General features: G+C 39.9%; 1 protein-coding gene across 2 annotated transcripts; it reads right to left on the bottom strand.

The window, feature by feature from the left end:
- Window positions 1-1,130: 1,130 nt before the first annotated feature.
- Window positions 1,131-13,657, bottom strand: itih3b.2 (inter-alpha-trypsin inhibitor heavy chain 3b, tandem duplicate 2). 2 transcript variants are annotated; one of them, XM_044023072.1, is made up of 21 exons: window positions 13,555-13,657; window positions 11,986-12,146; window positions 11,802-11,906; window positions 10,606-10,768; window positions 10,383-10,487; window positions 9,822-9,950; window positions 9,607-9,723; window positions 8,419-8,587; window positions 8,224-8,334; window positions 7,891-8,072; window positions 7,629-7,808; window positions 7,416-7,537; window positions 4,719-5,146; window positions 4,232-4,276; window positions 3,922-3,957; window positions 3,657-3,725; window positions 3,176-3,277; window positions 2,641-2,809; window positions 1,825-1,976; window positions 1,448-1,532; window positions 1,131-1,330 (listed from the first exon to the last, which is right to left on the bottom strand). In XM_044023072.1, exons 1-21 carry the CDS (start codon window positions 13,624-13,626, stop codon window positions 1,216-1,218), a joined length of 2,817 nt encoding a protein of 938 aa, XP_043879007.1. In that variant the 5' UTR covers window positions 13,627-13,657; the 3' UTR covers window positions 1,131-1,215. The 2 variants fall into 2 exon arrangements, with proteins under 2 accessions (XP_043879007.1, XP_043879006.1); XM_044023071.1 differs by having other exon boundaries at window positions 3,895-3,957.
- Between the last annotated feature and the right edge of the window lie 309 nt (window positions 13,658-13,966).

Consider the following 13,966-nt stretch of genomic DNA (forward strand, 5'->3'; position numbering starts at 1 on the left):
TGTTGGTTTGTTGGCAACAGTGTGTGTGTGTATGTGTTTGTGTGTGTGTGTGTTGTGGGTTTGTCTTGCTATGTGGCTCAATAAGATTCTTTGCTCAGTTGTTCCCAGGAAGCTGTGCCTCGACAAACAAGTTTATCACCTCCAATCGAAACAAACCGCATACCATCGTCGACCTTTGACCCACACTTACATTAAAAGAAAATGCGGTTCAGAGCGTGCGATGAAACACAAACCTGGCGTAGATCATCGCAGCAGCTCAACTGGTTTGACGACATAAAGTTGAACCTGACACAGAACTGCTGTTTTGCCTGTCACTCTCTTGTGTACTCTGTAAACTGTCTTTTGGTTTTATATGTACAGTAGATTTATGATCTATTGTGCTTTGCTTTGCTTTTGTATTCAAAAGTAAACATTTGACTTGTGTACTGTTCTACTTTGACAGAGTAGTTCCCAAACAGAAACAGAACAAAATTTGACTCTTAAGTCCAAACTCTGCTGCTAACTAGGTTCTTAAAAGTTCAGTGTGTAAGAATTAATAATTTAACTGTCAGACTGTGAACTATGGAGGCCTCTGCATACCACAAAGGATGTCATCCTTCTTCTTTGGTTTTAACCCTTAGAACACAGAGCATTTCGGCTGCTTTTTTCCATGACTATGTTTAAACGTATAGTGTGTGTGTGTGTGTGTGTGTTTTCAGCACAACCTATGCAAACTGATGGAAAAAGAAATGATTTTCGCCGACTATATAAACACACCTGAGCAAAAAGTACTCAAAATATTTAATGTAAATGTACAATCAGAATGAATCTTTGAAATGTGGAAATACGTCACAGTTCAAAGTTCACTTGGCTCAAAACAACGTTCCATTTTGTGACGTCTGCACAATTATTGCTACTTTATATCACGACTAAAATGCTCTGTGTTCTAGGGATTCAACTCAAATGTTAATACTAATATTTTGCAATTAACTTTTTTTTAATCAAACCTGCCTCATATCTGTTCAGCTTTTCACCATCTGCCATAACAAAATACTTTACTGTGATATCGTGTTTGGGTGTTTTACTGAAGAACAAATGCCAAGTTATTCTTAATAATTTCAAAGAATGAAACCAAAGAATGGACTAACCCGTTAAACTCCAAACTGAAATCTATTTATTGACCCGTTTCCTTTTTAATCATTTCAAGGCGTTTTCAACATTTTTCTTTTTTCCTAATTAAAGCTGCATGACAATGAAATCATCCAACGGTCTCTGCAGAGCAGTGGCAGCAGACACGAGCCAGCATTCCAGTGTTGGAGGAGAGGCAATGCTATAGTCAACAGCACTGGATCTACACACACACACACACACACACACACAAAACCATAAATGGTCACATACATTTGTATATTAGCATAATAATTATTGTAGCATATCAAAAAAAGCCAAGAATACACAGCACATGTACCTGGTCACGTCAAACACTTGGTCATTAATCTTCAGTTTAGTTCCAGGACTTTGCTGCACCTCCTCATAAACTGTGGCGTTTAGACCTGGACGCACAGAAGACAAACTTACAGCAGTTTAAAAATACATTACAGTTCCATTAAAACTACAGTCAAATGAGTTCACACAGCTGCGATTGTTTGTGATTCTCGTGCAGCCTCGTATTGCTGCGCACAGGAAGTGATTTGACAGACAGAGGCAACAGCAACATAGTGCAAGTAAGTAAGTATGTCAGTTTTATTTATGTAAGTTGTATTTACATTGCACCTTTCACAGGTACGGAATCATAAAGTGCTCATAAATCACAAAAGCACATACTAACACGACCTTTTCACTCACCTAAAATTCCGTGGGCGTAGGCGTTGTCAGCTGGCTGCTGTCTTATCGCCGGCCACAGGAATTTCATGCCGTCTTTCTCATGAAGTAAGACGACGAGGCGTACGTCTCCAGCTGCAACATCCACCTCCTTGTTCCGCTTGATTACCGTCACACTGTAGAAAAACATGCAACAGTTCACATTTCACTGCAGACACTAAAGCAAACCGACATCAACATTGTATTCAACTATTTTGTCCCCGTTACCGATAAATAATAATAATAATAATAATAATCGGCACCGGAAATAATCTCAAATGATCTCAATATGCGTACACAAATGTGACAACTGAGAAGTCTCGTGTTACAGATACAACAGACAATGTAACATTCATTTATGAATAAAGAATAATAATAATAATGTATTACACATATTTCAATATAATGTAACTTTGATTTTCCTGAAAGAAAAAGCAGAGCAAACTATTTAGACAAACTTGTTGAATGGGAGAGATTTTTTATAGCCCAGTCTGAGACCCACTTGCAAAACCTCCAAGGCCAATCAGTGGGATGTGATCCACACTTATAGATTGTATACTATTAATACCACACCACATTGCAAACGTCTTCTAGTGGCTAGAAGTTTCCTTTATCACTTAATTTGTGTCATGACAAACTGTAACAGTAGATTAGTTTATACTGGTCCTAACTGTTTGCCCTTTTCAAGACACTACGCATATTTCCCCCAGATTATTTCAAAATAAGAGTTGCTGTGATGTGAAGTAAGGCCTCACACCTGTTCACACCACTGACTACTGACCATTAACACTGTACGCTTACCCCCCGGCTGTGATCGGGTCCTCTCCGGTGTGGTGTGACGTCTTATTTCCCTCTCGCACAATGATTTCACTGGTGTTTATCTCCACGTGTTGGTCAGCGCTGAAGTGAATGACAATCTTTGTGAAGCCACCATTGGCAGAAGAGTCCAGCTCACCATTGACGGACAGCTCTGGTTAAAAAAAAAACAACAAAAAAAACAAATTCAACTCGGGAGTAAATAAGGATTTCTACATGGGACGTATTGACACAGAGATTCTGAGCAGAATAAAAAATTATATTATCTACTTTCTATGACGATGGAGGACAAAAGGAGAGGCGTCAAACTTTCTATCATGTTTAAATAAAAACACATGACCTATGACCTCCTCTTCATCGTTCCATATCACACAAGCACTCTTACTTTGAAGCTCTGTGAAATATCTTTGAATATCTTTATTGCAATATTTATTGTGTGATGACTTTGAGCTTTTTTCATTGGCCCACATGGTCATTTGAGTTTGACACCTCTGCTGTAAGGAACAGGAACTTTACTGACCCCTGCTGGAATAGTGAAGCAGTTTAAGGCGAGCGTCTCCAGTGACGTCAAAGCACAGGGGAAGAGACTGAGTTTTTAGCAAAAACCTGTGGGAAGAAGGAACTAGAGACACACAGAGTCACTCAGTGGGATGAAAATGCATGTTCTAAAAATCTATTACCAGTTTAACACATGGTAAATACACAACTCCTTATATGGACATCCTGGGGGCGTGTGTGTGTTTATAGGTCACAAATTCAGGCTTTAAAAAAATATGGGTTTTTTTTCGTCTTATGTGTTGTTGAGTCAACATTATGATTCATTTTATATCGCATTTTTAGTCGCGATATAAAGTAGCAATAATTGTGCAGAAGTCACAAAAGAGCTTTTTTGAACTGTGACTTCTGTGACATATTTCCAAATTTCACTAATTCATCAATATTTTGTGATAGTTCCAATACAGCAATATTTGATACAAACTATACAAAGACTTGTACTCTACCAGCAGTTGTATGTGGCACATGTGATGAAATGGTGGCCTGTATATCATCCATGTCAAAATCATATGCATCTGTGAATACATTTATACAAAGGTAGTTATATACACATGATATTATTCACACAAGGAGTAAAACCAGTTATTTATAGAGCATATTTATATTTTTGTTGAGTGTACATGTCTTCTATCTTTATTTTGTGATATTTTCCATTGGACAGATTCAATGTGAACTTTACTTTACTTGACTTGGACGCGTGTAGTACTCTACCGTATGCAATCGGCATCAAAAATTGAGGGACGTCATCTGTGAAAACATTCACACAAAGATAGTTATATTCGCACACACGTGTATATAGTAAAGACAAAATACTGCAAAATCCAAAAGGTAAATTTGTATTTAATGTAGAATCTGAGTATTATTTTTAGTGATTGTTAGATTTTACACGGGCAGAAAAATGACGTGGTAGAATAGGGTTAAAATATGAAAACAATTGCTTTTTGATTTGATTTTATTAAATATCGAATTGGACAGATTTGATGTGAACTATACAATGACTTGAACTCATGTAGTACCCTACCATCAGTCGCCATGGAGCCGTAAGCATTAAACATGCTCATATCCCCTGTGGAAAAAGTTACACAAAGAGTTAGAATCTGAGGGTTATTTTTAGTGGTTCTTAGATTTTACAAGTTAGAACTTAATAATCCTCTCTAATTCTAGTGTATGTGTGTGCATGTACACAGGAATAAGTCAAAAAAACAAAAAAACATAGTTTAGTTATATCCAGTGCACATGGTGGAGCCAGCAAAGAATGACAACAAGGAAAATAAGAAATACTCTAAAGTAATTCATTACTGTTGATGAATTAACCCCAAATGATCACATTTGAAGCACAAACACTTTTCATCTTATCATATACTTGAAATTTGATGGGTAAAAGTACATTCCACAATCCCATTACAGTGAATCTATTTCATTTAGTAACTTTATTCATGTGAAGCTCAAGACTACTGACTTTGCAATGAATATGTGTTTTTCATAGGGTTAGAGGTTTAGTTGCTCACCAGCACGACTCAAGTGATCCACTGATAGACTTGGACTTGATGATTGTCCTGGTAGTCCTGGTAGTCCTGCTTGTCCTATTTGTCCTGGTAGTCCTGGTGGTGCTGCTTGTCCTATTTGTCTTCCTTGTCCTTTTCGTCCTGGTCGTGCTCGTCCATCTGGTAGTGCCTGTGGTCGTAAATGTCCTTGCACAAAATGATGCATCAGTTTCCCTTGTTTTCTTGTTGCAGAGGAACCATGTGAACGTGGTGGTGGTGGTGGTAGTAGTGGTGGTGCTTTACCCTCTTTGGGTTTATGGAGCACATCTGTGCTCTCCCCTGGAGGCTTGGTCACCACCATGGATGTAAGTGGTGTCACAAAACCGTACTTCAACGACAGCTCCAAGGCTTCTTTCTTCACCTTCTCCTGCTCTGCTCCAGACAACTGCAGCCTGTGTTATGAGTCATATGCAAATGTATGTACACACTTACAGTACATACATACAATCATGGTGCATGTTCAACTGATGAACTTGCTACTGTACTTAACTGTGAACTGGATATGAATCTTAAATCTGTCACTAGACGTTTCTACTCGCCATGGTACAGTTAAGTTTCCACTAGCATAGTTCCAAGTGTGCTGAGCTGGTATTATACGTGCCGTCCGGGAACATGTGAGCGGAGGAATTTATTTTAAAGGTGACATAGAATGCTTGTATCGCACATATATGTTAGTTATGGAGGTCTACTTACATATATTCACTTGTTTTCATGATTAAAAACCTCCTAGTCGCTGCAAACGAGCCGATCAAAATATCTCCTCACTGACGCTCTCGTTATCCGAGACCAAAATCACCCAGAATGTGGACTGTGTTGTGATTGGCCAGCCAACGAGAGCTTTCCTACTGTCCTGTGATTGGCCAGGTACCTGGAAGTGACGTAATAGATAGGCCAGCTCTCAGATACACAGCTCCCCCTCTGGCACGGTGGATGCTCTGCATCTCAGCAGCTACAACAAGAGCAGTTCTTCTTCTTCTGCGGTTGAATGTACGCAACCGGATGTGCCCAGACTAGTGCCCGCACCAGGAGGAGCTACGGTGGTGAGAGGAGTGGTGAGGTATACTGATGACATCATCAGCATAGGGAAGTGCCGATCAACTTCGCAGAGCCCAGGAAAACAATACAACCCTATTTTCTCAGCAGTGGCTGAACTGTTTGTTCTGAAACTTTAGGGTTTCATAAACGAGGTAATGACGCAGATACACACACAAGCGCAGCGTTAATTGGAGCTTCCGGTCTATGTCGCCTTTAAAGGTGTTTCCAGTTGCTACCGAGAATTATTTCAGTTAGTTAAATATGCCCATTGGTTTAAAAATAAAACATTTTAAATTAATAACTTGTGGTCTCACTGTTTTTGTCGACTTAAAAACAAAACGTTACCCTGAAGGCTTAGTTGAGTTGGGTTGTAGTATTTTTTAAATGCTAGCTCACACGGCCTGATTTAGAAATAGTTTACTGTAACTTAGATTACTGTAACTCCCTTCTAACCGGCATCAACTTTAAATCCCTCTCCCGTCTCCAGGTGGTTCAAAACTCAGCAGCCAGGCTTCTCACCGGTTTTAACAGACGGCATCACATTACTCCAATCTTGGCTTCACTCCACTGGCTCCCCGTACGTTTTAGAATTGATATTAAGATTTTACTGATCACTTTTAAGGCTGGTCAAGCCCTCGTGGAGCCCCTGAATACATGTCTGACATGCTGACCCCATACGAGCCTGTTCGCAGCCTTAGATCCATGGGCGGGTCTCTCTTAACTGTTCTGAGGCCGAGGCTAAAAACCAGGGGTGACCGGCTTTGGACCGGCCCGCCCGCGGAGATAAGGCTTGCGAACTCAGTGTCATCTTTTAAATCTCTTCTTAAAACTCATTTTTAAAGACTTGCTTTTATGTGATGCCGTCTTTTTATCTTTCTATCTCTTTATTTAGAGTGTAAAGCGGTGTTTATCCTTTCATCTCATTGCTTTCTTCCTTTTCTGTGCATTTTTATTATGTATGTGAAAGCACTTTGTAAATTGCTGTTTTTAAAGGTGCTACACAAATAAAGCTTTACTTACTTGCTTACAGAAATCAAGGCGAACTGTAGATCAGTTAAATCTACTTCACAATCCTAAAAACGTGGGTTAATCTCCAACAACTACCAGGGAAATGTCTGTGACATGGAGGAAGTACTGAGCAAAGACAAACAACAAACAACTGTTTGTCATATAAACAGCCTCGGAGTAATTATCGCCAACATGAAAGTACGAGTAGGGTGTGTCCATTATTACAAGCCTGCACGTCTACTTGCCTTAAGTCAGCACATCACATATCCAATCCAACCTCCACACATGCATCAAATCTGAATCAAATCAATCAAAAGTGGGAAAGGGCCAAAAGTGGGCTTCCGGCAAAATTTAACCAGTACAACAAGTCTCTGGCAGCCTCTGCTGGTCATGCTGGCAAGTGCAAGTGCGGAAATACAAACAGACAGACAGACACACGGAGCCACTAAAAACAATACTTCACTCCCACTCCATCCCGCTCCAGTTTAAGAGATTTACATCTGGTTCAAGAGTGATGGGCATTTTTATGATAATCAACATATTGCCTCAAAATTGAAATTTAGAAATAGGAGTGTTCTCTAAATGGATAATTACATGGTTATAGGTCATCACACTCACTGTTTCTCCAGAAGCTGTTTGACAGTGAGGTAGGCCCAAACTCTCTGGATGCGGACGTCGGACACTGTTCCAGTGGACTCAAAGGTGGTGTTTGTGTCAGAAAACATCACTCTTTTAGTTCCCTACCACAGTGCACATTCAAATTTTAAATAGGGACTTATAGGGAATATTTCAGCAGGTTAAAGCAAATATACAGTGTGGACTGATCCTCACCGAAATGGCCACGACTTGTGGGACAAAGGCTTCAACGTTGTTGTCAGTGATCAGACCGGCCACCACAATCTCAGAGCCGTTATAATACTGGCTGAAGTTTGTCTGGGTCAAATTGGTCCCACCCATGTAGACCATGGTCACATCTGTCAACAGAGGAGTGGCCACCTCTTCGTAGAAACCCTGTCAACATGTGATGTGCGTGCTGTAGGTCTATCACGTGGTGATGAATGTATGTATACTGAGAAGGAAGTGCTGAGGTTACCTTCAGCTGCAAATCAGCGTCAGAGTCCTCGTAAATCCGCCGTGCCACGCCGTTGTTCTGCAGTGACATCTTCTCCAGGAACTCAAAATTCACATCAAAACCAAAGCCAAGACAGTAGAGAGGGAATTTGTCTGCAATGGCCTTTCTGACATTCGCCTGTATTGTTTCAATGTTAGTCACACCTGCACAGACAAGATAAGGAGCGATCTATGCACTGACAAGAACTTACAATGTGTACATGTTAGAATTGTAATGCTGATCTTGACGTTGCATCAGTGGGCTTTAGCAGGCTGCTGAGAAATCACATGATAGATGCAAGTGTTTTATTGTCACCTGACGTAGGGTCTCCATCAGTGAGCAGTATGAGGATAGATGCTGCACCTTCCCTGGAAGTTGCATTCAGCATGCGCGCTCCTTCCAACACTGCTTTGTTAATGTCTGTGGCTAAAAAGATAATAACAACAATTATATCTTTGTTATCAAATGCTGATGTCCCAAAATACATATATTGACCGAAAAAAAACTCACTTCCTCTGTCTCTAATATTGTTTACAAACTTTTTGGCGTTGTCCAGGTTCGTCTGGCTGGCCTGGACAAGTTCACGTTTCCAGTGAAAAAGCATGCTATCAAAAGTGATGAGACCAAAGAAATCATCTTCTGCCAGGTCAGACAATATGTGGCGTAGAGCTATTCTCGTCTGTGGGGGGGAACGGATAAGAATTTGAAACTTTAAAATGACACCATGTTATGATGTTGGATTACTATGATAACTTGAAAACTGCATAGTAACTTTAAAACTAGAAAATTCCGCGGCAAGATTTTGATCATGCTGCTTCTTGCTGCCGATTTGGTTGGATTGAACCTTTAAAACTTGAAGTATTTTGAGAGAGAGAGAGAGAGAAAAAGCTTGCCCAAGCCCCTCCCCCTTCCAAACACCTGTTTCTAACTGTCCAAAACAGGTGAAAAACATCTTCATTATTTAAAAAAACTCCAGAGCTGAGTTTTAACATGGGAGTCAATGGGAGATTTGACCAAAAAATCTCTGTGCTTTCAGTTTATTTTAAGTTGTATGAAAATAAAACAGCACAATTAGACAACAACCATAGCAGTTTTTATGTAAAAATTGTCTGTGTAGGTTGGAAATTGTGGGCAGGAGAAGAGTTTGTTTTTCATGAACCTCGCAATACACACTCATTATAAAAATCTGAAAATGTCCAAAAAAAAGTCTAAAACTTAAACTGCGATTGTTTAAAACCAGTAATATGTATTAAAACTTTGATTTAAGTGAAAAAGTCCCAAGTCTTGTCTTGTGTAAAGTTTCAACCACATCTCTACGTTAAAATATGACGACACTGTGAGACTCCAAAGTGGGCTGGGATTAAATCGTTTTTTCGAAATTCTTTGCAGTTTTTTGCAATTTTTGTCGCCATGGTTACTCGAAGACAAATAAATAAAATACATTTTTCTAAAAAAACTGTGGGACGAGTTACGCGCCATGTTGCAGCTCAAAAAGCCCAAACCAATTAGAAGCTTAGAATGCAAACAAAGAATTACGACATCGCTTCCGGCATGTGTCCATCACCATAGTTCCATGATGCACTTGGGTAAGATAGGGAGGTGAGCAGAGTTGTTGTAATCTGCAGTCACACTTGTTGACACTCTAGACCAGAAGTTGAACAGTACCAATCGAGTTGTAATCATCAATCCACACTGTACCTGTTGTATTTTCCTGCCACTCATGGAGCCACTTTGATCGATAACAAAGACGACGTTCTTTGGTATGCGAGTAAGATCAGACGGAGCAAAGTGATGAACAAAGTACCCGTCTGACGTCTTGTGGTGGGTAAGAAGAAAAATTGGTGAGAAAAGACAGTTGAAAATGTGCATTTCCAGCTAAATAATAACATTAAACCTGTCTTCCAGGGTCGTACCATAATGTCTCCCAGTTTGACGCCTCTATTGACGTCATAGACGACAACCAGATCTCCGTTCATACCCTGCGCTCCACAGCCTTCACATGTTTTCTGTTGGTCCTCTGTGGGGTAGAAATACACCCACGCCTGCAAACAGGAGCATCCAATAAAGTTATATGGGTTTCATTATTAAAAACAACTTCTCTGACTTGTATTTATAAGCAATTATACATGATATGACACTGATATTGAGGCACAAACAGTACTTGACAGTGTAATGTGTCAGTGTGTGCATGTATGTATGTATGTATATATATATATATATATATATATATATAGATATATATATATATATCATATACATATAGTAGATGTGTTTCTGAATCTAAATATACGGCAAAATAAACATGTTGATGGAAAATTATGTTGGAAAAGATGCCATTATTTGTAAAAGGATAAAGGAAATCTATAACGCATCGGCCCCAAAGAATGCATACTCGCATATACATACTAAAAATAAGCCAGAATAATAAGTCGTTAAGATAAACGCTGTGGATAAGCATCACGGTTAGACTGTACCTGTTTGTCTACATGTTGCGTGGTGATGGCATTAGCCATTTTGCTTAGTCCTCCTTTAACGTTGATGAAATTGATGCCAGATTTCTCGTGAATGTACACGTCCACCTGGCAGTGAGAATAAAAATGACCGTGAAGAACATTCTTACCCGCGCGACAATTCTCTAAATAACCACTGAGACGATAACAGCGGGAGAGACAAACACACACACACACACACACACACCTTGAAGTCTTTGACGGGTTGCATGGGGCGAGCGTGGATTTGCAACTCATATTTGCCGAGTGTGCGTTTCAGCAGCTCCTCGTACGTGAGTTCAAAGGTCACCTTTTTGTGAGCGGCCACATTCACAGACGTCTTAAATTCCTCCAGAGTCCTCCCGACAGAACTGCGACGTGGACGACAAGGTCATAGTTCAGTCAGGAACACTCATGTGTGTCATGCATGCGCGTGTGCGTGGGTTTCCTCCCACAATCCAAAAACATGCAGATTTGGGGATTAGGTAAATTGGACACTCTTGAAACGTGTCTTTAAGTGTGATTGACTGGCGACCTGTTCAGGGTGTGCGCTGCCTTTTGCCCTATGTCAGCTGGGATTGGCACCAGCGACCCTCATGTGGAGGATATAGTGGTAGACCCTTCATCTTAAGTCAGCCCGCGGGGAAGCCCGTGGCCAAGTGGAAAGGGAACTTGACTTGTAACCAGAGGGTCGCCAGTTCAAATCCCCACCTGGCCAAAAAGGGCTGGGGTACCTAACCCCCAATGCTCCCCGGTCAAAATGCAGAGGAATACTTTCCCTAAGGGGTTTAATAAGAACTAACTTAACTTAAGTCGTATCTCCTCACGTCGCGTGATTACAGCTTACACCATTATCATATTAAGTTGTGGAATATTATTCTGGAACACATTTGTTTATATCATATGTCATTGTTACATAGTATACTGTATTAGCTATTTACATACAAATAAATATGTGGTAATACTATGTGTCATAAAATTGACATTGCTCTAGTTTTTGGTTTCGACCTGCTCTTGTTCATCGGGGTAAAAGCAGAGAGATGTTGGAACTCTAATGCTATAGATAGATGTATAGATAGATAGATAGATAGATAGATAGATAGATAGATAGATAGATAGATAGATAGATAGATAGATAGATAGATAGACAGATTGACTTTTTTAATGGTTTATGGGCCAGTGGGACTCTGATGGCAGTAACTGTAAGGAGTGATAGAGGGAGGTGAACCTGTGCATGACAGAAACTGTAATCTGCATATATCCTCCAGCGCTCGGTGCACTAACCATCCAGAAATCAGCGTAACATTTTTAATTTCAAACAAACACACATGGTCTCCGATTAAAAGATCAAATTCAGCCTAAATCCTAGCACGAGACGACAAACCCATCCACTCGGCTCAGTACCTGACAATCCCAGCACTTTCTCCACGGGACACAGCACCAGTGTACTGCTGCTGAGCTTCCTCCTTAGCTTTCACAGTACCATTGTATTCCTGCCCATCTATGAACCTGAGGAAGACCAGGGGGAAAAACAACTTTATACACATACTAATACATCGTTCATGTACAAATCCCTGTCTTCACATACATCCTGAATTTACTGATGAAGGCATTCTTGGGAATCCGGACTTGGAATTCTATTTCCTTGGGCACGTCCATACGATTGGCCACGCGGCTTGTGATGAGAGTGGTGGCATAACGACTGGTCACCGTGGAGTTGATGTGAAAGCTGTAGATGTCCCAGTCACTCTGAACAAATATGGCAGGAACATTAAAAAAAATAAATAAATAAGAGGCTTCATTGATCGCTGGCTGATGACTCACTGACCAAAGATCAGAAGGGTGAAAAACAAAGTATTGGTGGGAGGCGGCAGTGAAATCTCATTGGTTTGACAGCTGAAACACCCAAATTTTTTTGGAATCATTTCACAAAGCAAAGTACACAATCTTCAGTACTTTGTGGCTGTGTTGGCGGATTCTGAGGAGGGTGAAGACTTGGTTTTAGGGTTAGAAGAAGGCATTTATTTGGGATGGTTACGGTTATTTGGGATGGTTACGGTGTGCGTATAATGCGCTTGTTTTTGTTATCTATTTGGGACCTAAACATTGACCTTTTCAGCAAAAGTACTGATTCTGTGTCTCTTCCTGACTGATTCACCCTGTTTCCTGCCTCCACATTATTGTCTTCATCAAAAATACAGGCACAAATAAAAGAAAACAATAAAAGAAAACAAACAAACAGAAAACATGGTTAAATGGTTATGGTTAGGGGTAAGGGCTTGGTTTGTCCGTCTAAAATTAATGTGATACAAAAAAAATTATATTACGGTACAGTAGGACCATGGATTTAAAATATATATATATATATATATATATAATGTATTCAAATTAGCAGTTTTTGACTTTTGTAATTTGCTTGTTTCTCATAACAGCAACAGTTTTATATACTATGTCAATGTATTAATTGTGATAAAGGGACAGAGTTGATAAGATTATTCTTTGTTCGGCTCCTTTTCATTCAAGACTTAGTGTTTCTATTAAGTTCCTTTTTGTTTTTTATTTGTGAATGATATGAAATAAATAAACTAAATATTATTATGGCTTTGGAGCAAAAATAATAATAAAAAAAACATGAAGAAAAATAATTTCTCAATTTTTTTGCCTTAAGCACCTGAAAACCTTTTTTGTTTCCCCAACATCCACGGTTAATTTATTTTTCTTGTCCATGTCCCAAACACGCTGACGTGTCCTAGAATTGCTGCAAACCTGTGTGTTTTTGCACAAGCATAAGTTGAATTTCCTTCATTGCATTGCCTTCTGTTCATTCTCTGCAAATATATTAAAACTCAAATCTTTCCCGTCTTTAAGTGTCAGAAATTCAAGCTCTACACAGTTGATCTCCCTGACATGACAACGCAAGTAACGTGGGTTCAAACATAAATGCATACGGACAGAACACTGCAGGTCTTTCACCTGCACTTTCTGATGTTTACCAGTGCCAGAGTTCAGTGTGTTGCAACTGAGAAAGCTTACACGTACAGAAATACCAAAAAAACAAACAGGTTTGTGATATTCTTCTGCACTTTCATGTAGATAGAGATACACTGAGTGTGTTTCTCTGCAGTGTGCTGCACTGTCTCTGGCTTAGTAACCTTACCTTGATCGGCTGAGCGCTAACCAAAGACAGCAGCAGTCCAAAGAGGGTGATCTGCACCACAGCTCTCTCCATGACGACTCCCGTCCGAGTGCAATCCAAGCGAGTCGAAATGTCAAATACACGACAGACATGAACACGATCATTTTAAAGGGCAAACTCTCCCTCCCACAAATACAGACTCCTTTTTCTAGTGGGCATCCCACACAGAGATAGTTGTTTACATTGCTTGGACTTTCTTACCACACTTTCTGTAGTCAACACTGGTTTGAAATATACAACAATCACATGACATGGTGTCGAGCAAAAATTGATTTATTATTACAGTCTACAAGCATGTACAGCTTCTGTTTTTTTGTTGTTTTTTTTTAAAGAATACTGATCTGACGAGGTCAGGAGAGGGGATACAGCAGGC

This window comes from Solea senegalensis, linkage group LG4 (genome assembly GCF_019176455.1).
Source record: "Solea senegalensis isolate Sse05_10M linkage group LG4, IFAPA_SoseM_1, whole genome shotgun sequence".
Taxonomy (NCBI): domain Eukaryota; kingdom Metazoa; phylum Chordata; class Actinopteri; order Pleuronectiformes; family Soleidae; genus Solea; species Solea senegalensis.